The following is a 22,420-nucleotide window of genomic DNA, read 5'->3' on the forward strand; positions in this document are numbered from 1 at the left end:
TTTATTAAAAAGTACAAAATGTATATAGACATTCAGTCACTCAGCTGATTTGACTGGAGTTCAGGCACCTTTGGACTTTTTTCCCAAGTTACTACAGCAAATGTTTTCAGATTCTTGATTTTAACTGTTGGCCAATAGTATAATTAACTGTCTGCTGCTCTTTTGAAAGACACTGAGTACTGTGAGAATTTTGTTAAATCATTACTATCTGTTTAAAATGTCTTCATAAAAATTTGAAAATACAATTCTGTTCTTTTTGAATTTGCTTTTTTACCATAGGGTAAACATTACATTGTTTTCTTTCCTCCTTTGTTTTCCATGGTATATTCTTGTAATACTCTTTTAAGATCAAGGTGTTTTGGTTAATAACCATAGTGCTTTGATATATGTATAGCAAACTCGGATGTATTGTAAGTTTCAGAAATTAAAATCTTCATTTGTGGAATTGGTTCAAACTTCATACAGTAATGCACCCCTGAACTGTCTCATGCTTGCTAGAATAACAGGATAAGTATGAAAAGATTTAGAAAGAAACTGGTACACTCACATCTTTTGCTTTTTAATATGCCAGTTACTGTCATCACTTTAAGTAAATATTTTGATGTGTCTTCTCAGAATCTAAGATTTGTGTTTAGCATCTGTATCTTTCATCTTAAAGGCATCCATTGTGGTTTGTAGTGTAGATGACAAATGAATACCACCTAGTACAAATTTTATCTATGCAAATCCACCTCTTCCAAATCCTTCTCTTCCCTCTTCTGAAATTCTTGTTATGGAAGAGCTCTTAAAAAGAGGTGGGTACAAAGAGGTGGGTACAGTCTTATTCAGCAAGATCTTGAAATCATTCTTGCAAATACTGTAAAAAGCTTATCCCTTGCAGCATGATTTGAAGAAACTGGCTTCACTTTCTTCTAATTTCCATGACTTCCTGACTGGTAGTAAAATGGACGTGCATCTCACAGTAATTAATCCCTGCCTGTTTTCATTTGCAAATGAAAATAATATTCCCCAAATTATTTTTAATGGTTTAGAGGGCCTGTACACCCTTCACAAAAGTTTTTACTTCACATAAATCATAATGTGAGGTTTCAAACTGCTGTAGCCGTACAGTCCATCCTACCTGGACTACAATAAACTTCATTGTAACTTGTGAATAGAGTCGTAACTAGCAATTTTATCCATGGTAGAAGGATTTGAGAGCTGTTTATAGAAAGCATGCCAACTTTACCATCATGTTTTAAAAATACACTTGTACAGTTGTCATAGCTCATAGCCCTGGTTTACCACAGGACAAAGGGAGAGAATATAATTTTCTGGATTATGTGAAGAAGCAGCAGTTCTCAGAACAGGTGAAGAGACCATCAAATTAATTTCTCTATAGGCAGATACAGTTGGTTTGCCTTCAAATAAGGGTCTTTAACTGGCAGTGTCAGCAGATGTGTCAAGAGGGATCGTGACTGGTAGCTCCACAGTTCAGTGATACAGATCATTCACTGGTGGCAAGGCTGTCTTCTGGCCTATTTTTTTTATAAGCAAATCATTTCAGAAGACTCTGAATTTGGTCAGAATCAGAATTTTGCAGGGCATGGATTTTCGATTTGAAGATCAGTCAACAGTTTATGTACTGTCCTACATCTAATTACTCCATCTTCTGAGAGCATTTAAGCAAGAAGCACTAGCAGTTTATTCTAATAGTGCCTGCATGCTTCATTTACTTTTTGGTTTCCATAACTTCTCTCTTTCATAGTCCTGTGTCTCACTTAGTGTTACAGACTTATGGATGCAGGCTCGATACTCCAATCTTCCTTGCATTTAGTATCATGGTGTTTGGATGTATGCCTGACCTAGAAGAGCTTGTTCATTAGTGGTTCAATCAATCTTAGCAGCAGGAACCTCACATATCCAAACAGAGGAGATTTCAGGCATAGTATGAACAGCAACATTTGTGCCCAAAGCAATCAACATTGGAGTAATTTTATCATTGAAAATGTCAGACCTCTTGCTTATTTAGAGTGCACTTCAAAGCTATTGGTGTCTTCTGTCTATCAATAGAAAACTGTGTACTTGAAGTTACTCGCAGCAAGATTTGGAAAAGGACTTCTTAAAAGTTCCATCACCAGTATTAATACATACCATGCTATTACTAATAGATGCCATCATGGGAACACATCACTCTGAGCTCTTTAGCCTTTTCTTGTCCTTATCTAAAACTTCAGAGAGAGGAGGTGGAGAAATGGGAATTCAATCATCAAAACCCTTCTCAGTGATTGTCTTGATCACGTACAGAATTGGTATTTTTCAAAATGTCTTAGTACTAAATTATTCACCTCCCTCTTTCTCATGCCAACTTTAAAGATTTGAAATAAGGCCTATTAGAAGGACTTTGGGCTTTTCATCTGAAGGTTTTGGTCATTGGCAGAAGATCCATTGAAATTTGTTTTTTTGTTTAAACAAAAATAGAACTTGCAACAAAGGGTGACTGTAAAAATAGGGATAGAACAATGCTGTTGTTTTATGTATGCTGACAGTAGGGGCTTCTAACAAAGTTTAGTTATCCATTTAGCATGCTCTGGTATTGCTAGATATTACAGCCGTAGTGAAGTAGTATGCAGCTAGATACTCATTTGTGAATCTGTACTGTAAAGAATGTTCTGTGCTTTAGGGCAATTCATCAGTCAGCGTTGAAACTGAAGTGTACAATGATGACCAAATGCTTCCTTACTTAATTGTGATTGTATCCATATTGAAATGAGTTTTCAAAGTTACAGAACTCTATGTCCATATGGTTCTTTGAGTCTGCTGTATCTTTGTATTTTCTTCTGCCTTGGCTTTGAGTTCTTCCATGCTGTATGGATCCATGATGAAGAAGAAACTGGAATGATAAGTTAGTCCTTGCCTACCAGTTGTGTCTTGCGTATAGTACAAAAGAAAGCTAGGAAGCAAGTCTGGCAATGAACACTATGTCTGGCAAACTTTTCTTTGCTTATTGAATATGGAAAAGGTTAATAAAAAGCCTTTTTTTTTTGTTACTGCTGTTTTACCTCCAGCTTTACTGTTTATATAGGACTTGAAGCAGCCTATTTTTCTTTAGATTACACATCAGCTTGGTACATATACCTTTGACTACAACTTGTAAAACGTTTTGAATTCCCACACTTCTGACTAAAATTGATCAAGTTAACAAAGTGTCTTACTTGAAGCTTTGTTATTAATCAAGTAGTAAAGGTATCATTCTGCTTGGTGTGATGTTCATTTACTACTGAATTCTTTCATGCTTATGGTCTCTTCTGCAGAAGCACTGATGTCCTCGTGATTTAACGTTTGAAGCTGTAAAGTTCTCCCTAATGTGTTGGTCTCTCAATATTTCTTAAATCTTAAAATTTTCATCTTTTTTTTAAGTATTAAGATTGTTATCTTTGTTATACTACCTATGTGTGTTCTGTAATCTTTATATTTCTTCAATTCATATTTATATTCCATACTGAACTTTTCTCAGTCAAGGTATTTTAAAACCATTTCTTTGGAATACTTGATTTCTCCGGAAGTAGTTTCTTTAACACTTTTGGTTCCTAGCTTGTGCCTGGAGGACAACAAACCTGAACTTAAAAAATTTTTGATATCTCTGACCAAACATGTAAAAAGTTTTCATTTTTCCTTCTAGTCTTGATCCAGAGCAAAAGGAAATGTTAATTGAAGTGATAGAAAAGCTTTTGAAGGATAGAAGTACGGTAAGAGCCAAATGTTGCTATTACATAAATACTCCCTCCCTCCCTCCCTCCATTTAAGTGTGTGTATATGTGTGTGTGTGTGTGTGTATGTGTGTATATATATAAAAATATATATATATTTAAAGGATTATATTACATACTGTTGAATGACAGCCCGTGGTTTCTACTTCCTTAAGTCTTGATAATGTGTTTTTATGTGTCTTGGTTTGGGGTGGGATAGAGTTAATTTTCTTCACAGTAGCTGGTATGGTGTTCTGGATTTCGGAAGAGAAAAGTGTTGACAACATACCAATGTTCTAGTTGTTGCTGAGCAGAGCTTACACGAAATCAAGGACTTTTCACCTTCTCATGCTGGCCTGCCAGCCCTTGCTGGGGGTACACAGGGAACTGTGAGGGGAACACAGCCAGGACAGCTGATCCAATCTGACCAAGGGATATCCCATACCATGTGGAATCATATTCAGACAAATAGGGGGTTTAGCTGGGGTGGGGATTCTGCTGCTCAAGGCCTGCATGGGCATCGGTCAGTGGATGGTGACAAATTGCATTGTGCATCAATTGCTTTGTATATTTTCTTATCATCATTATTATTATTTTCCTTTGCTTTCTGTCCTGTTAAACTGTCGTTATCTCAACCTGTGAGTTTCTTCTTTTTTGTGATTCTCTCCCTCATCCCACTGTGGGGCAGGGGGAAGTGATTGAACATCTGTGTGGTACTTAAGTTGCCTGCTGGGTTAAACCACAACAATATGCTTCAAAATATAAGCATCATTGTATATATATGCAGGATACTGTCTATTTAATACTGATTATCTCCATCTATAAGACAGGTAATTTTGCTTGCATCATAGGTATTCTTCATCTGTTTTGTTAGTGTGTTTTTTGTGAGAAGCTCAACGTGAGCCAGCAATATGCGCTTGCAACCCAGAAATCCAACTGTATCCTGGGCTGCATCAAAAGCAGAGTGGGCAGCAGGGCGACGGAGGTGATTCTCCTACGCCTACCTGGGCAACCTGCTCTAAGGAACCCGCTTTGGCAGGGGGGTTGGACCCGATGATCTTTCGCGGTCCCTTCCAACCCCTTCAATTCTGTGATTCTGTGTATGCTTTTTTAAACTTAAGTTTGAAAATGAAAGTTAGATAATGACACGAATAAGCATATAAGTGTCTCTGTATAAACACTTTTTCATCGAGATGTTATCTAGATCATTTCTATTTGCTTGTGATATTTTAAAAATACATTACTTCTGTATGATGCATAGTATACCTGTTGAAGTCCATCTGCTTTGTAGTGTGTGCAGCTGTTAAGCAATACTTGATGAGCACTAGTTTGTCCTTGCAAATATTTCCTCTTCCCACCTGTTAAGTAAAACTGATGTCCCGTTATAATTTCTGTAGATTTAACACCCCCTTTATATTTTGCTTGCCCTATAATACATACAAGTCTTCTATATGAGCTCCTGGATGTCTCACATTCTGAGGTCAGATGTTCACATTTCTAATACTTTTCTTTCTGTACCCACCACAATTAATTTTCACAAGTTTAAGTCAGGTAATTGAGCAAGGAGTCAAAAGATGGACTTCAAATATAAGATAGAGATGTAAATTAAAACATTTCTCTTATTCTTGCTCAGATGAGTAATGTAGCAAATGTCATGCTTTTTGATTAAAGGGAAGTATTGCTAGGTACCAGAGAGTGTGTTGCTTCAGCTACTATTAGCCACTTGCTTGCTGTTTTTTGTTTTAACTTTAATTTTACTATTTACATCTAACATTATCGTCTATTACTAGTGAAATGTACAGGAATATATTGTCTGTTGTTCTAGTACAGTCCAGATGTCCGGGACATAAATGGTGTCGATCTCTAATAGGCATCTCACAACTTCCACTGAAGGGTTGCTGAAGGAGAGTGTCAGAGCTTAATGGCTCAGCAGACAGTAAATCAGTTAGTTAGTTCTCCTGACTGCATCCACACCTGACCTGTACGCATTTGTCAGAGGCCTTTGTGCTTCTGTGGAGTTGCCCCCCAGTGGTTCTTTGTGTATTTTGTTTTTGTGGTTCATGCTCTTGGCGTGCATGCAATCTGTGAATGTGAGATTAGATTCTGTATACCTGTGGAGGCATAAACGACAGAGAAGCCATCTTTGTTTCTTTTTATTGCTCATGGCAGGAAAATGAAATCCTTGAATTTTCACTCTGTTCCCTAGTCCTTATTCCTTAAGGTAAAAGGCAAGTTATCCAACAAGTAGCTTTTACGCATATATATTTTCAAAACATTAGAGGAAAAAAGTAGGTTTGGATCTTCTTTTTCCCAGTGACTTAATTGTGGCACTTGGAGATGCTTACAGAGGAAGTTAATTCTCATTGCTTAGTATATGCCATTATTCTGATGCCTTTGTGGCAACGAATGATGGACATAGTGTATGAGAATACTAGCTGAAGCAATAGTCATAGTTAAGCTATTTTATCCCCCAGCACATTCAAGAAGATAATAATGATGGTCTAGATCTTGGTCTTCTAGACCTTTTCAGAAAAGCATTGGAGACATAATACAGTTAACTGCTGAAGTGTTTTCCTCCTTCTGTTCCTATTGGTCTGTTCCTTAGCAAGGCCTGATTTTGGGCTGAGACATCTCAGCTTCAGAAATTTTACTTGTTCAAGAAGGGCTAAGAAGAATTCTGAAAAGGAACAATACAAATCTCTTTTTGGGACTTTGAATCAAAACTGCATTGTAATATACAGTGTTTCATCCCAGGCTCCACAGCTTATTGTGGTATAAAATGGATCTGTCTCTGTTTACTTCTTGATAGTTTGTCTTTGGGAAGACCAATCTAGCACAGTAAAGCTCCAGTTTTAGTAGTCATTTTCGGTCATGTTCCACTGAATGTTCCCAGGAAGCCTCCAAATTTGCTAGCAAAAAGCATAAAATGCATAAGTGTTTTGTTACCAGATAACCGGTGTGAATAAGTTCTCATCTTTTGCCTCTAGTTAGAGAACATAGCAATTCACTCACAGTGCAGGAAACAGTTTTGCCATTTTAAGCTACTTGTATCTTTTTAGAGTAGAAAAGATGCAGCTGCTGTACAGGTAGAATGGAATAGAATAGTTCAGTTGGAAGGGACATTCAAAGATCATCTAGTCCAGCTGTCCAACCTCTTCAGGGCTAGACAAAAAACAAGGCTTATTATTGAGAGTATTGTCCAAATATCTCCTAAACACTGACAGGCATGGGATATCAGCCACCTCCCTAGGAAGCCTTTTCCAGGGTTTGACCACCCTCACAGTAAAGGAACTTTTCCTAATGTCCAGTCTGAACTTCCCATGGTGCAGCTTTGTGCTGTTCCCTTGTGTTCTGTTGACAGTGACCAGGAGCAGAGGCCAGCACCTCCCTCTGCATTTTGCTTCCTCAGGAAGTTGCAGAGAGCAGTGAGGCTGCCTCTCAGCCTCCTTTTCTCCATACTGGACAACCCAGGTGTCCTCAGACTTTCTTCACAGGACAGGCCTTTCTGCCCCGTTACCCTTTGTTGCCCTCCTCTGGATGCTTTCATGTACCTTAACATCCTTTTGTAGAGCCCAGAACTGTATACAATACTCAAGGTGAGGCTGCACCAACACTAAATATAGCAGGAGAATCACAACTTTTGACCAGTTGGCTTTTAGCTATGCTGTGTATAATGTACCCCAAAATGCAGTTTGCCCTTTTGACTGCAGAGCACACTTCTGGCTCATGCTGAGCCTGCCGTTGACCAGCACGCCCAGATCCTGTTCTGCTGAGCTGCTTCTCAGACACTCATCTCCCAGTCTGTACGTGTGTATTCAGCATTGCTCCATCCCAGGTGCAGAACCCAGCATTTTCCTTTGTTGAACTTCATGCCGTTGATGATAGCCCAATGCTCCAGTCTATCTTGATCCCTCTGCAAGCCTTCTCATCCCTCCAGGGAGTCAACAGCACCTCACAGTTTAGAGTCATCAGCAAATTTGTTGAGGATGCACTCCAGTCCAGGTGGTGGTCTCTACGTGCAGGTATTCATATGTAGACTACACAAGCTTACATAGGATACTTAATCTTTCTTACTTAGGCTGCGATGCCTTATTTAAGCTCTTCTTTGATGTTTATATTAATTTGAATCAATCACCTTCTTGTGTTTTGTAAGGAAAACTAAATTTCCTGTACTTAACATACAAGAAAAAAAACGTGTCCTACATGGATAAATAGGCAAAGACTGCAAAATATTTTCTAAAAACTTTCGTGAAGAAAATTGCCAGGTTTGTCTTCACAGGAATTCTAGAAATGGGTCTGAGCTGTAGAACAACAGCATTTCACTGTAGCCATGTGAAATCCATCTGTTTGATTAATGCTATTTTTCACTTTTTTGCAGCTTCCATTGCCTGTTTAATAGTGAGTTGGTCTGAAATTTGAAGGGTAGTAATGTGGGACTCAGACCATGTGTTTACTTCATGCTAGTCTTTGGATTCCTGCAATGCAAGTGCACAGAAGCTATTCCCTTATTATCAGCATTAGTTACCACCTCCTTATGGTTTTAACCTAATTCCAGTAGTAGTTCAGGTTCACTATACTATTTCATTAGATAGTGTCTTTACCAGAGTTGGAGAATCCTAGTGAATTTGGAAACTGTAGAACAGTAGTGATTCTCAGCTTTTTCTTTTTTCCCCCAATGGAAGTATGTCACAGTCCTCACATCAAAGTGTCTGGTTACTTTTGGCATTTCTGTGTGCTAAAGGCCAATAATCTCCAAACAAGCATCATGCTTGCTGTATATGATATTTGGATGGGGGAAATCCGGCATGTGATTTTTCATTTTTGTTCTTGTTCCATTCCTTTTAAATATGATTGGAGGGGGAGTGTACCTTTTATCATTAATGATGTGTATTACAATTGAGTATTGTTTAAGTGATGCCTGAAAATTCTCTTTAATTAAAAATAAGTTTTTACTCAGTTTCTTTTCTATAACCACTTGAATTCTCACAGTATTTTTGAAACTTACTAACATAACCTCTATATTAAAATGAGGTAGAATACCTACTAAACATAGATACCTCTACATTTAAGGTAAAGCAAATTTATTCGAAGAGAACATGCTATTGTGGATTATTAATGTAGTTTATGTTGCATAGAAAAGGTAAAATATATTTAAATTAGTTGGAGTCATTTTACATTATAAGTAGCAAGAAACTGTCTGGATGGGAATTTTATTACAGTAAAATTAAACTGTTTTATCAGACGCTACAAAATGTGTTCATTTGTTAGGTCTCAATCAGTAGAAAGTTTTAATATAAGCTGAAGTAAGCAAAACTTGAAATGAGAGAGAACCTTACCCCAACATGTCATTAAAATTTCTAGTGACAAATGAAAGATCATTCTGCTTCTTTAATGATTTAACACAAAAGATTCAGGTAAAAGCCAAACTCTCAGTTAATCTAAGTTGCAAAAAGAACCAAGTTAACCATCATTACCATATCCTCAAAGATGGCTAAATGAATTGCAGTGTTGAGTTTTGCATCCTGATAAACTTGCTGTGCTGCAAGTGGGTTCTAACATGACTCTTCCCTCCCTTTCCCTTCTCCCTCCCCAGCTCATCTGGCCTAATTAAGCACAACTCAGGACTGATAGTGGTTTGCCTGGAGCTGACCATTGTATTCTGGTGAGCTTTGGAACCACATGTAAACAAACTGTCAGCAGTTTTTAATGACAGAACAGCTTAATGCAGCAAGCTGTTAAGAAGAAAGTTTAGTAAAACAACAACAACAACCTATTGTTTTTGTGATGCAGCAAAAATTAAGAAATTATTTTAGGTGTTGTATGTGTCTTATTTAGCTGTATGAAATAATCAAATTTTACACCCTGGAATGAAGAGGCAATTTGGGGAGAGTACAAGGAAATTGCCAGCATATGCAGAGAGAAAATCAGGAAGGGTAAAGGCAATCACAAGCTCAACCTGGCCACTATGGTTAAGGATAACAAAAAGTGTTTTTACAAATATATTAATGGTAAGAGGAGAGCCAAGGAGAATCTCCATTCTCTGCTGAATGCAGGGGGGAACATGACTACTGAGGATAAGGAAAAGGCTGAAGTTCTTAATGTGTTCTTTACATCTGTCTTTACTAGTCAGACTGCTTATCCTTGGGGTACTCAGCCTCCTGACCTGGAAGTCTGGGATGGGGAGCAGAAGAAACCCCCCACAGTTCTGGTGGAAACAGTTAGGGGCCTGCTGTTCCACATGGACTGTCACAAGTCCATGGGGCCAGCTGGGATCCACCTGAGGGTGCTGAGGGAGTAGGTGGATGTGATTGCCGGGCCGCATTCCATTGTCTGTCCGTGGTCTTGGTCATTCAGAGAGGTCCCAGATGACTGGAGACTTGCTAACGTGACACCCATCTCTAAGCAGGGTCATAAGGAGGACCCGGGGAACTACAGGCCTGCCAGCCTGACCTCGGTGCCAGGAAAGGAGAAGGAACAGGTCATCTTGAGTTCAATCAAGCAATGTATGTATATGTGGGACAACTGAGGGATCAGGCCCAGTCAGCATGGGTTCATGAAAGGCACGTCCTGCCTGACCAACCTCATCTCCTTCTATGACTGGTTGACCTGCCTGGTGGATGAGGGAAAGGCTGTTGACGTAGTTTACCTAGATTTCAGCAAGGCCTTTGACATGGTCTCCCACAGTATTCTCTTGGAGAAACTGGCTGCCCATGGCTTGGACAGGTACGCACTTTGCTGGGTTAAAAACTCGCTGGAGGCCGGGCCCAGAGAGTGATGGTAAATGGAGCAAAATCCAGCTGTTCACAAGCGGTGTTCCCTAGGGGTCGGTGTTGGGGCCCATCCTCTTTAATATCTTTATTGATGACTTGGATGAGGGAATTGAGTGCACCCTCAGTACGTTTGTAGAGGACACCAAGTTGGGGGGAAGGGTCAATCTGCCACACAGCCAGAGATTTATTTAGCATAATTACAGTGTATCAGCAAATCTGTGATTTTGTACCAGTGTGTCTGTTTTTTTTAAACAGATATTTAGAAGTATTTTATTACAGTAACCTAAACTAATTTTTGTTTTTACTGTTGCTTATAGAAAAACTGGCCCAGACTGTGGTAAGCAAATAAAATAGCATGAATGTCTGCTGCTTTTATTTTGCTAGTGACTCTAGATAACTGAGCACCTGATGTGACTTTGTCGAAATGAAGATAAGACCATGTTTTTTTATGCTAGTGATTCTTTTCAGAAAGTAATACAGTGTGTCAGATATATATAATATGTGTGTGAAGGTGTACATATTATACATGTGTGTGTGAAGGTATAATTGGATATTTTAGAGTAATTTTTTTTTCCTGTTTATTTATGTTATTTGCTTAACAAGCCTGTTGGGTTTGGGATTTAGGGTTGGAGGAAGGACTTATCACTTAAGTTGCTTTTGGCATACTGTGAAGGACTATAGAACTGCATTGGGTTTTTAGCTTGTGTATTTTATAACTCTGATTTTTGCAAACAATAAAAATCACATGCATTAGTGATACCTGAGTTATAGCAGTAAAAAATAAAATAGTGTCAATATTGAGAAGGAATCATATCCATTTTTAAAAATCTTCAGGCAAAAAGAATTTGTGACATGTGTTCTCCAGTCCAAATTAAAGTATCCCAAAGTTGTGCATCTAAAGTTCCATCTGAAAAGTAAAGGCATAATGTAGACCTTTAGCTGGGAAGTAGTTGCAGCGATGATGGGCATCTTAAAAACGTCCAAATTCGTTTCCATTGTCTTTAATCTGATTTTATTTTATTTGGACAATTGCCTCTTTAAGACAGTAAACATTTACTATAGTTGTATGAAAATATAAATATGTGTATGCTTGCTGAATGACATTTTTCAGCCACATCCAGAGGATGGGGTTGGAAAGTAGCCACATATATTTTGCAGTATATCATAGCTGTTGCTACTACAGCACTTTTTCTGGGACGAGGTAGAATACAGAGTGCAGTGCTACCTTTGAACTCCTCTAAAAAAGAAGAATATTGGAGAGAAATTTCAAAACACGTTGGTAAGACTTGCAGAAGCTCATTGATTCCAAAGTATGTAGTCCTAATGTGTCCCCAGAAGCTTCTGTTGTGAAGAAATACTGAATGGGATAGAGATGTGTTTTAGGTGAAGACTGAGAGTAAATAAGTTTTACTGCATGGAATCTATTTATTGCTAATAAGATTTACACTCTTTTCCAAAGGCTAACTTCTTCAGCCTCTGTTTAAATAATATTTTACCCTTTAATGAGAATTCTCCCATCACATTAAGCTACTTCTAAAATTAATATTCATTGTTCTGTTCTGGTGCAAAAATGTACTTCTAAATATAACAGATATAACCTAATTTGAACTCTGTTTGGAGGACAAAAAGTCTTTATACAAATGTGAGATTTCTTTTACAGACTGTGTAGTTACTACAGATTCTTGTGAAGTGAGACCTCTAACATTTAAAAAATGATCCTAGGAATCGATGATGGCTTTGCAATGAGTATCTTGATCTTTGAAACTAAAGCAATGTCTTTGGGTATAAAGAGGGGAAAAAAACACTAGGCTTTCTTCTGTTCAACAGTAGGCTTCTGTTAATAAGTTAATGTTTTGGTTTAAAAAACAAAATATATGTCTAAGACATTGTTTTCTTAACTTATTGATGTAATGTTGGTAAAAGCTTCACTTCTGTGGAAAAAATTACTGAGTTTGTGCAGATGTTTTATTGTGATAGATCTATTATCCCACTATTAGAAGATAAATGACTGATCTTTTCCAGTTTCCTTGCCTTCAGAAAATTGAAATAAGAAGGGGAATATCATTTGGGCTGTATGATTAGGGCAGGTGGGGTGGCCATTAATTTAAGAGAGAGAAATCTTGGCAGCATAGGCCAACTTGCACTGTATTATCAATCAAACCTCGATGCACTTCTTGTGATGACCCAGCACTCTCAGGTTTCCGCAGCGTTAATTAGAATTCATGACAAAATAGATGCAAGGAAACGTTTTGTACCCTTCATAATTTTATAGAAAATTTATTGTTATTAGAGGAACCATTTGCTTAGTGTGATTTTTTTCATTACCAGCTTGTCAACTAGCATAGATAATCTGGAGAAAATATGAACTCCATAGATTGGGTGTCACTTTTGTTGATGGTTCATGTAGTTTACCTTGGAGCACAGCTAATGGCTGAAGTTCATAGCAACAGCACAGAAAAATGTGGCAACCAGTGGAAGACAAATGAACCATGTTTATTGCTTTAATATAAAAAATACATAAATGGAAAGCAGCATTTGAATTTGATGAGCTCATTGCTAGTTTTGTTGGAGTGATTTATATTTTCTCCTTACACAAAAAGCTACTATTGACATAGTAAGATGGAAATTAACTGACTGTTTTTTGGAAACCAATATTTTTTGGTTTTATATTCTGATTGGATCATTTTGTTTTAATTCGAAATATTTTTATGGAATGTTGAGCATTTAATAAACAAACATTATTAGCTGTTCATCTGATGTTTAGATGTATAGTGGGATTGTACTACAGGGAGAAGAGTATCAAATAGAAAATGGTCTCATATTAAGAAATCATTAGGAAATCTCAGATAAATCCTTTTTAACAATGCACAATCCTTTTTAACAAAGACTGTTATACATCCCCCCCAAAATGAAAAGCTTGATTTTGGAGAATGTTGTAGCAGGAGGAGAGAGGCGTGATCTTAAGTCATATTGTCGTATACGGCAATTCCTGTATTACCTTGTAAAACTAGGGACTTGCTACAGGAATAAAATTATTGTTCATCTTGTGCACACCTTGTAATACATAGCATATGTTCAAATTTTTGTTAATATTTTCAAGTGTTCATAAGTGTCAGTATTCTCATTGTAAACTTAAGAAGGTTACTAACGTGAATTGAAATAAGTAATTATTTAAAATTCCTGTATTTCTATGTGGTTGGCTATTTCTTTATATCAAGTTGTGTTTTGTTTGCGGTAACTTTTTTAAATACTGTGCTGTCCATATGAGATGACCCAGAGCATTCCATTCACTGTCCCTGCTCCCACTCTTTTGCAGAAGAAAGACACAGATTAGTTCTGTGTCACCTCTGTGCCCCACCATAAATTTTGAATCACAGAATCACAGAATCGTCTAAGTTGGAAGAGACCTCCAAGATCATCTAGTCCAACCTCTGTCCTAACACTAACAAGTCCTACACTAACCGTATCACTTAAGCTCAACATCTAAACATCTTTTAAAGACCTCCAGGGATGGTGACTCAACCACCTCTCTGGGCAGCCCATTCCAATGCCTAACAACCTTTTTGGTAAAGAAGTTTTTCCTAATATCCAACCTAAACTTCCCCTGGCGCAACTTTACCCATTCCCCCTTGTCCTGTCACCAGGCACATGGGAGAATAGACCAACCCCCACCTCGCTACAGCCTCCTTTAAGGTACCTGTAGAGAGCGACAAGGTCGCCCCTGAGCCTCCTCTTCTCCAGGCTGAACAAGCCCAGCTCCCTCAGCCGCTCCTCGTAAGACTTGTTCTCCAGACCCCTCACCAGCTTTGTCGCCCTTCTCTGGACTCACTCGAGCACCTCCATGTGCTTCTTGTAGCGAGGGGCCCAAAACTGAACACGGTACTCGAGGTGCGGCCTCACCAGAGCTGAGTACAGGGGGACAATCACCTCCCTAGACCTGCTGGCCACACTGCTTCTTATACAAGCCAGGATGCTGTTGGCCTTCTTGACCACCCGAGCACACTGCTGGGTCATATTCAGCTGCCTATCAACCAATACTCCCAGGTCCTTCTCTGCCAGGCAGCTTTCCAACCACTCATCTCCCAGCCTGTAGCTCTGCTTGGGGTTGTTGCGCCCCAGGTGCAGGACCAGGCCCTTGGCCTTGTTGAACTTCATACAGTTGACCTCAGCCCTTTGGTCCAGCCTATCCAGATCCTCCTGCAGAGCCTTCCTACCCTTGAGCAGATCGACACACGCACCTACCTTGGTGTCATCTGCAAACTTACTGAGGGTTCACTCAATCCCCTCATCCAGATCATCGATAAAGATATTAAAGAGGACTGGCCCCAGTACTGAGCGCTGGGGGACGCCACTAGTGACCGGCCTCCAGCTGGATTCGACTCCATTCACCACAACTCTCTGGGCCCGGCTATCCAGCCAGTTTTTAACTCAAGGAAGCGTATGCCAGTCCAAGCCACGAGCAGCCAGTTTCTTGAGGAGAGTGTTGTGGGAAATGGTGTCAAAAGCCTTACTGAAATCAAAGTGGACCACATCCACAGCTTTTGCCTCATCCACTAAGTGTGTCACTGTCATAGAAGGAGATCAGGGTCAAGCAGGACCTGCCTTTCATAAACCCATGCTGACTGGGCCTGATCGCCTGCTTGCCCTGCAAGTGCCGTGTGATGACACTCAAGATAATCTGCTCCATGAGCTTCCCTGGCACTGAGGTCAAAACTTAAAACTTTCTTCTATCTTGTGAATTACAAAGGGACCAACAAGTCTGTAGTTCTGAAGATCTGGCTGGCGGACAGCAACTACCAAGTATGGATTGTTCACTTTTTTTTGAGAAAGAGGGAATGAATATATGCTCAGCCTTTTATTAAAGCAGCTTGATTTAAATTGATTTAGGAATCTATTTTAGATACCCATTCTATGAATATGTGCTCAGTTTTAAAAAATCAAAATTACTGTTAAATGAATTGTCAGCTTTCAAAGTATTATCTAAACAGAAGGGAAATACAACATAATGCTTGCACAGTACTAGTAGCAGTTAACAGGCAAATGTATCCATGCCTGAACTGCAGTCAGACACCAGTGTCTGTATCGTCCTTCACCTATGAACCTAAATGGTTTAAATACTAGTCTGCAACTATTTTTGTAGTCATAAATATGTGTGTGTATGCACTCATGCATTTCTCTCCTTTCTTCTCTCCCTCCTTTTCTCCTCTTATATTTCAAACCTGTCAAGAGATCCTATACTATGCTGTAGTGTGGAGGTATAGAATATCCACAATAAAGTCAATGGGATAGTGACAAAAAAAGTCTGTGGTCTCAAGTGTCATCTGTTTCTTCTAAAACTTCACATCCTTCACACTGTTTTCTGCAACTTGGTCTTAACTTTAGTTTATGGTTTTGCATTGTCATGAAATCACTTGCAGGAAAGCAGGTTTTAACATGTGACGCTTTCCTCATTTTGCCTTCTCCCTCCGCAGCTCATCTGGCCTGGTAGTGGTTTGCCTGGAGCTGACCACTGTATTCTGCTGAGCTTTGGAACCACATGTAAACAAACTGTCAGCAGTTGTTAATGACGGAACAGCTTAATGCAGCAAGCTGTTAAGAAGAAAGTTTAGTAAAACAACAACAACAACAATGACCTATTGTTTCTGTGATACAGCAAAAATTAGGAAATTATTTTAGGTGTTGTATGTGTCTTATTTAGCTGTATGAAATAATCAAATTTTACACCCTGGAATGAATTGTATGCTTGTTGAGGCCAGCAGGTATAAGTATGTGGATGGGGCTGAAGACAATAAATGCAACTTCACGTTTATTCTTATTGGTAATTCATAAAATCCCCACAGAGCCTGAAACTTGTTTAGCATAATAGGAAGACTATATTCTGAGCTGTTTTCTTTCAATTGTAATGTTGGGCGCATACTAATAAACCAAATGTCAGCCAAATACAGGGAGAAAAATGTAGCATATGAATATCATTGTATTTAATATTTCTCAAATAGTACCATTTCAATAAACTGCACTCCTATTTAATTGCTTACTTTAAGTCATTGGGGAAATTTTAGAGGTTGAAATGCAGATCCCCAGTGCTCAGATAGAATATGACATTAATTTGCTGCCAGAAGGCTATACTGCATGCATGCTAACTGCATACATATCAGCTGCTTCATATAAAGTCTCATATTCTAGTTACTTGACTTAACGTGTACTTTGACACAAAACAAATCTTAATTAAAGCATTAGAACAGTAATTTTATGGCACACAATGACATGTCCTTGCTATACATGGTCAGCTTTTTTGGTTTACCACAGTTACAGTAACTTGCTGCTAGAATTTAAACAGTTATCCCAAGAAAGGTTTCTTTCTTTATATTTAGAAGAAGAAACCCATCAGGAGGTTTGAATAAGCCTTGAAGTGTTAGAATGTTGGGAATGTATTTCATTTTCTCATGAAACCAAAGCTGATTTTATAATCATAGTCTGTAGGAGGATCTCTGTATATATAAACATTCATTTCACATGGGATCAGAAAGTATGTGAGGTCATAACAGGACATAAACGATACATTTCTGTAACTTTAGAACTAGTAAAAGAAGAAAAAAAGGTGAACATGCAGAAATTCTGCTTGTGCTCTTTGAGGAAAAGTGTTAATAATATATTCTCTGAATTGTATTGCTAATTTTTATGCCTTTTTTGCACAGTGTATTCATGAAATGCTAAAGATGCAATTTCATATTACAGTTAATTTACAGTCATATCAAGAGAGAAGTTTAGATCCCAGTAGTGCTGGGAAACTTACCCCAGCTCATCTTTAGTTTGATCATGCCAGTGTTGATAAGAGAACCCAAATAGACCTTGTCGGGCACATTGCTGTATTATGCTTTGTTGCTATGTCCTGTTATTTCTGAGTTAATTGCAAGTTCCCTGATAATTTATTTAGAAACTATAACTGTAAGAAAAGAAAAAAAAAAGTGCTTACATTGCACTGTGTCTTAAGGGCTGAGAGCTAAGATTTATGTGTCTAATAGGAACAGTAAATGTTTGCTCTAATAAACCTATCCCAATTCTATTTTAAATAAGATACAATTTCTTTGGGCTTAGGGCTTTTCGTTACTAATGTTTGTTTTCCTTGAATAGAAACATTTTAAAATTCAACGTATCTTAAAATGCTGAGAATTGCTAGTATTAATTCTTTATTAATTATTATATTAATTATTAATTCTGATTCTGATTTGTGGATGAACTGTAGAGGGAATACTGACCTTCTGGTTTATATTTTGTTTTCTAGCTGGTAGCTGGGAGCGTTGTGATGGCATTTGAGGAAGTGTGTCCAGATAGAATAGATCTGATCCACAAAAACTACAGAAAGCTCTGTAACTTGTTGGTTGATGTGGAAGAATGGGGCCAAGTTGTTATAATCCACATGTTAACTCGATATGCACGTACACAGTTTGTAAGCCCATGGAAAACGGTAAGTTTGTGAGTCTTTTAATTATTAGTGTGTGCTCGAGTTCTGAATTATTTCTGATTTTGTTTATGCTTAGTTTTTAATATGTGTTTTTATGCAGACTTTTAACAAAAATGGAAGTCAAATGAATAAGCCTTAACTCTCTAAGACTTCACAAATACAAGGCTTTCACCCTTCATAGTGTGAAAATTCTTTTTATAGGCTCTCACCTGTTGTGATGTACCCCAGGTGCAGCCCATTAGCAGAAGGGACTTGGCTTTCTGTGGTTCTTTAAGTGGCATAGTTCTGTGCTGTAGGTGATTTTACGTGAGTCAGCATTGAAAAGGTTTGCCATTCTGCCCTGAAACTGGATAGACTCTACTTTCATTGTAAATTCGAATACACAGTGCCACATCATACTGAACTCTAACAGAGCTTAACAAAGTAACCTAATAATTTCAGAGGCTATGTGGAGACTTACATATTTGTTCTTGAAATGTGTACTGTAAATATTGTGACATTTTTATTTTGTAATTAATTATAAGTATACCCTTAAAATTTAGAAAAAAGAATATTCAAAATAAAAATCATACCACTTGTAGCAACAGAATCAAAGAGCTTAAGAAATTAATGCTATTGACCTTGGTTTCAGTATGGCTTTAATTCCAAGTAACAGTTTAAATTAAAAGAATACTTCTGGAAAAAAGATCATAAAACTGCTCCACAACTCTGATTGTTTGTATTTATTATACAGACTTGGGGCATTACTGTTGTTAAGTTTTACCACCTAATTTGAAACTAATTCATGTTTAAAGATGTACATATTCATTGATCTGTATACTGTTTTGTGACAGTAGTTGGAGATGAACTTCATACAGTCACATAAAAGGATGTTTGGTGTACCAAAGTGTAATGAATATAAAATGATCCCAGAACCTAGAGAAAGTTACATCATTTGATTTCATTTCAGGTGAAAATTATGTTGTAAGAACGTATCTTTCCATAAAATTGCTTAAAATAAAGAAAGCCTTTTACATAATGAGACAGAATGTTTATTGTATGTTGCTTGTTGTAAGAAAGCTACTTTCATTCTTCACCCTCTGAACTTCAATTTTTAAAAAGAATCAAAATCAGTAATTTACTTTACCTAAAGATATGGTTTCACAATTGGTTTCATCCAACTTCAGTCTGTGATTGGATAAAGGAAGAGAAGAAGGGGATGACCTGTCTTGGACTGAGCTTGGAGGTCTTGATAGTATTAGATTTCTTTCTCACTGTAATGTACATTTTTCACTGAGACTGGCTGAATGACAGTTACTGCTGTGACTTCAGCTATACAAATTTAAAAGGTTCATGTAACAGTACTGCTGGTATCAATCTAAAATTGTTCATCAGTGGTATAGTATTAATAATACTTTGTTTCCACTTTCATGGGCTTCAGTGCAAAATTTAGTTTGTCTACCTATTCAGCAATTAAATTAGCAGATTTTTTTTTTCCTGGGGCTAGTTGAAATGCATGCCTTTGTCAATAGGTTCTTCAATGAACACATCATACAACAGGGCATCTTGTGCAGTAGAAGAGATTTTTAATTTAGTTTATTTGCATCATTATGGATCAGTATTTAGGCTGTTTATATGTAAATGTACGATTTGAGGAACAATTAAGTGTTGACAAAGTAGATTGCAGTCATATCAATTGCAGTGTACTTTCCATAATTTTTCTAACTGACATCTTTGATGATAAATAGTGGATGCCAAGTCAAAGCCGATTATACAGTGCACTAGGAATTCATAGCGCTGTCAGGGAGAAGACCGATTGACTTTAAATTTACATATTAATGAGAAGATTTGTTAAGAGGGTGCTTGACTATAGAAAATAACAGCACATTTATAGGGCACGACACTTTATAAATAAAGCTGATGCAGGAAAATGGAAATTAAACCTATCAGATTAATAAATTCAAGACTGCTAAAATGCATATTTGCATTTTTATTCACTAAAATTTGCCTTACTTTTTAAGAAACATGTGCTGCTTTTGTTCAAGTTAAGCTAATTTTCAACAAGTAACTGTTTAACATTTTGATTTCTTATGTGTTTAGAACCCTAAAGAAAAATACTGAAAAATTAACAGTTAGGCAGAAAAATCCATTTTTGAGCAAAATGCTTGAAACTGTTGCAGAACTCTTAATTGAGTTACTGATTAACTGAGAATACTTAGTTTTATATTCATATTTTTAGCTTCTTGGTTGGTTGAGATTTTTTATTCTGGTCATGAGTACTGTGAAGAATATCTTTGTTTTATTCTGTTAGTCTCAAAATACTTACAGGCTGGTTTTGAAGTAGTTATATGTTTATGAATAACCTTTTTTTTGCAAAAGAATAGTATCCAGCTTTAAGATGTATTAAATTACGTGGCAGCAAAACACTCATTCTGGAATGAAAAATTCTGCCCAGAAAAAAGTGGACAGAACAATTTCAGCCATTTTCTGTGCAGTGACATATTTGATACCAGATAACACTGAAATGTATTCCAACTTGAATTTTTTGCCCAACACCTTTCCCAGAAGTTTTTGAAACTGCTGAGTTGTTTGTAAACAGCTCCTGAAGCATTGCAACTTACAGCTTAATATATGAAGTTGTTTAAAACAAAGAAGCTATGGTTTGCACGAAACTGTTGAGTTGCAATCTATCAGTTCAGGGAACGATTTTCAAACTGAGCAGCCATCCCTGTTTCAGCAGGGAGACAGGGATTACAGGAGGCAGTGACTTCTTCAACTCTCCACTACTGAATGTATGTGCCATTTTGGAGGCTGTTTTCTAAAAACAGTGGGATTGGTCAGAAATTTTGACAGTCATTGTAGAGAGCAAATGGAGCTAGGAGCTCTAGCCTCTTGGAGGGGAAAAAAAAAAAAAAAAGAAACAAACAAAAAAATCAACCACACTCTCAAAGCTGCTCAGCTTCATTTTGGGCAATTACAGGTTACAGAAATAATCTTCCTTGGTGTTCCACTAAGATTGGAGGAAAAAAATGGACTTCAATCAGTGAAGTTACTTATAAACGACAAGTTATGAGAAGCATGTTGCAAGTTTACATTTTTGGGATTATAAATACTTTGAATTATTGAAGCATTGATCAATTCAAAATGCTTAAAAGTTGAGAATGACATCACTGATGGGTGGTACAGAATGGGAATACAGCCTAAAGAAAATGACCTTAGAAAATGAAGACTTTTAGGAGAAAAATAGCAACTCTTTCAATGTGTATAGCTAAAACCATCGATCATGGAAAACAGCCTGGGTCCTGAGGAATAAAAAGAAGAAAAAGATGAAAAAATAAATAAAAATCATCATTTACAGCTCCGACAAAATAATTGAATGTTACAGTGTCTTTTTATGCTTGTTTTATACACTGATTTGCATGTTTAACATAGAATCTCATCTTCTTATTTTGTTAAATATGTTTTTGTTTTTATGTGAATTTTTCATCATTGAAGGTTAATTGTATTGATATAAGGGGAAAGAAATTAATTTTCTCATGTTTAATTTGTGGGGTACAGACTATTTTGATTATCTTTGCAAAAAAAAAAAGATTGTGTTTTCCTTGGACAAAATTTCGTAATGTTTAATATTTAAAAAGTTTTCTGTAACACTGAATTTAGGAAGCAGATTTCACTATAGATACAGGTTTCCTATGCCAAGACCCTGCTGAATATCAAATAGGCTTATTTTTCATGGTTCTTAGTATGGTGTGTAATAAGAACTTTGGCATTTGTTGTAAGGCAGGCAAATACCAGTATTTGTCACTTAAACATTAAACTAGGTACCACCTTAAGGTTCCCTGAAACTTTTCAGTCTAAGGCCATTTAATTACTACTTTATCCTGAACGGTTTGGACTGATTTCTTCTATGCTGGATAACTGCTTCAAGTTTTTATATTAATTTATTTAAAAAAACCAAAAAGCTCTTTCTTCCAGATAAGATAGCAAGGTATTTGAACAAAATCTCCTGTAAATATCAGTGGCTTTGTTGAGAGAAGTGAAGAATGGTAGCTTTTTCATGGTTAGGAGCATGCCTCTACTTGGTAGGAGAGTACTTCTTGGAACAGCTGTGCCTTCGTGTTCTCTCTGAAAATGTACAAGAATGGACAAAAGTGCAAAAGGAGAATGGAGAGGGAGCAAAGGTGCAAGGGGTAATTTAAAGGGTAAAGATACTTTGATACTGATTAAAAGTACCCCCCCCCCCCTTTTTTTATAAGTTCAAAATTTAAAGTGGAACTTGTAACTCATAAATTTGTTTAAATGCTTTAGAGGTTTTTATGTTTTTAATGTGGTTAAGGTTCTCAGTTTAATCTGTGTAAGTACCTGAAGAAGCAGTAAATGCTATCTCATCAAACTATCAAGCACTTACTTATATGCTGACTGCCAAGCAAAAGTATAAAAGTACTCTTCCACAGGCTTGCATAAGTGGACCATGAAGAAAA

The 22,420-nt window shown here is 37.2% G+C and overlaps 1 protein-coding gene across 5 annotated transcripts in view; it reads left to right on the top strand.

Annotated features, from left to right (window-relative positions):
- AP3B1 (adaptor related protein complex 3 subunit beta 1) overlaps positions 1 to 22,420 on the top strand; it is a 165,115-nt gene that overhangs the window by 26,212 nt on the left and 116,483 nt on the right. For all 5 annotated transcript variants that reach the window (XM_080573444.1, XM_080573445.1, XM_080573446.1 and 2 more), the window contains exons 6-7: positions 3,662 to 3,728; positions 17,781 to 17,963. In XM_080573444.1, the coding sequence (XP_080429570.1) occupies positions 3,662 to 3,728; positions 17,781 to 17,963 (250 nt within the window). The remainder of the gene's footprint in view (positions 1 to 3,661; positions 3,729 to 17,780; positions 17,964 to 22,420) is intronic.

Source organism: Anser brachyrhynchus (assembly GCF_964034855.1).
Source record: "Anser brachyrhynchus genome assembly, chromosome: Z".
Taxonomy (NCBI): Eukaryota; Metazoa; Chordata; class Aves; order Anseriformes; family Anatidae; genus Anser; species Anser brachyrhynchus.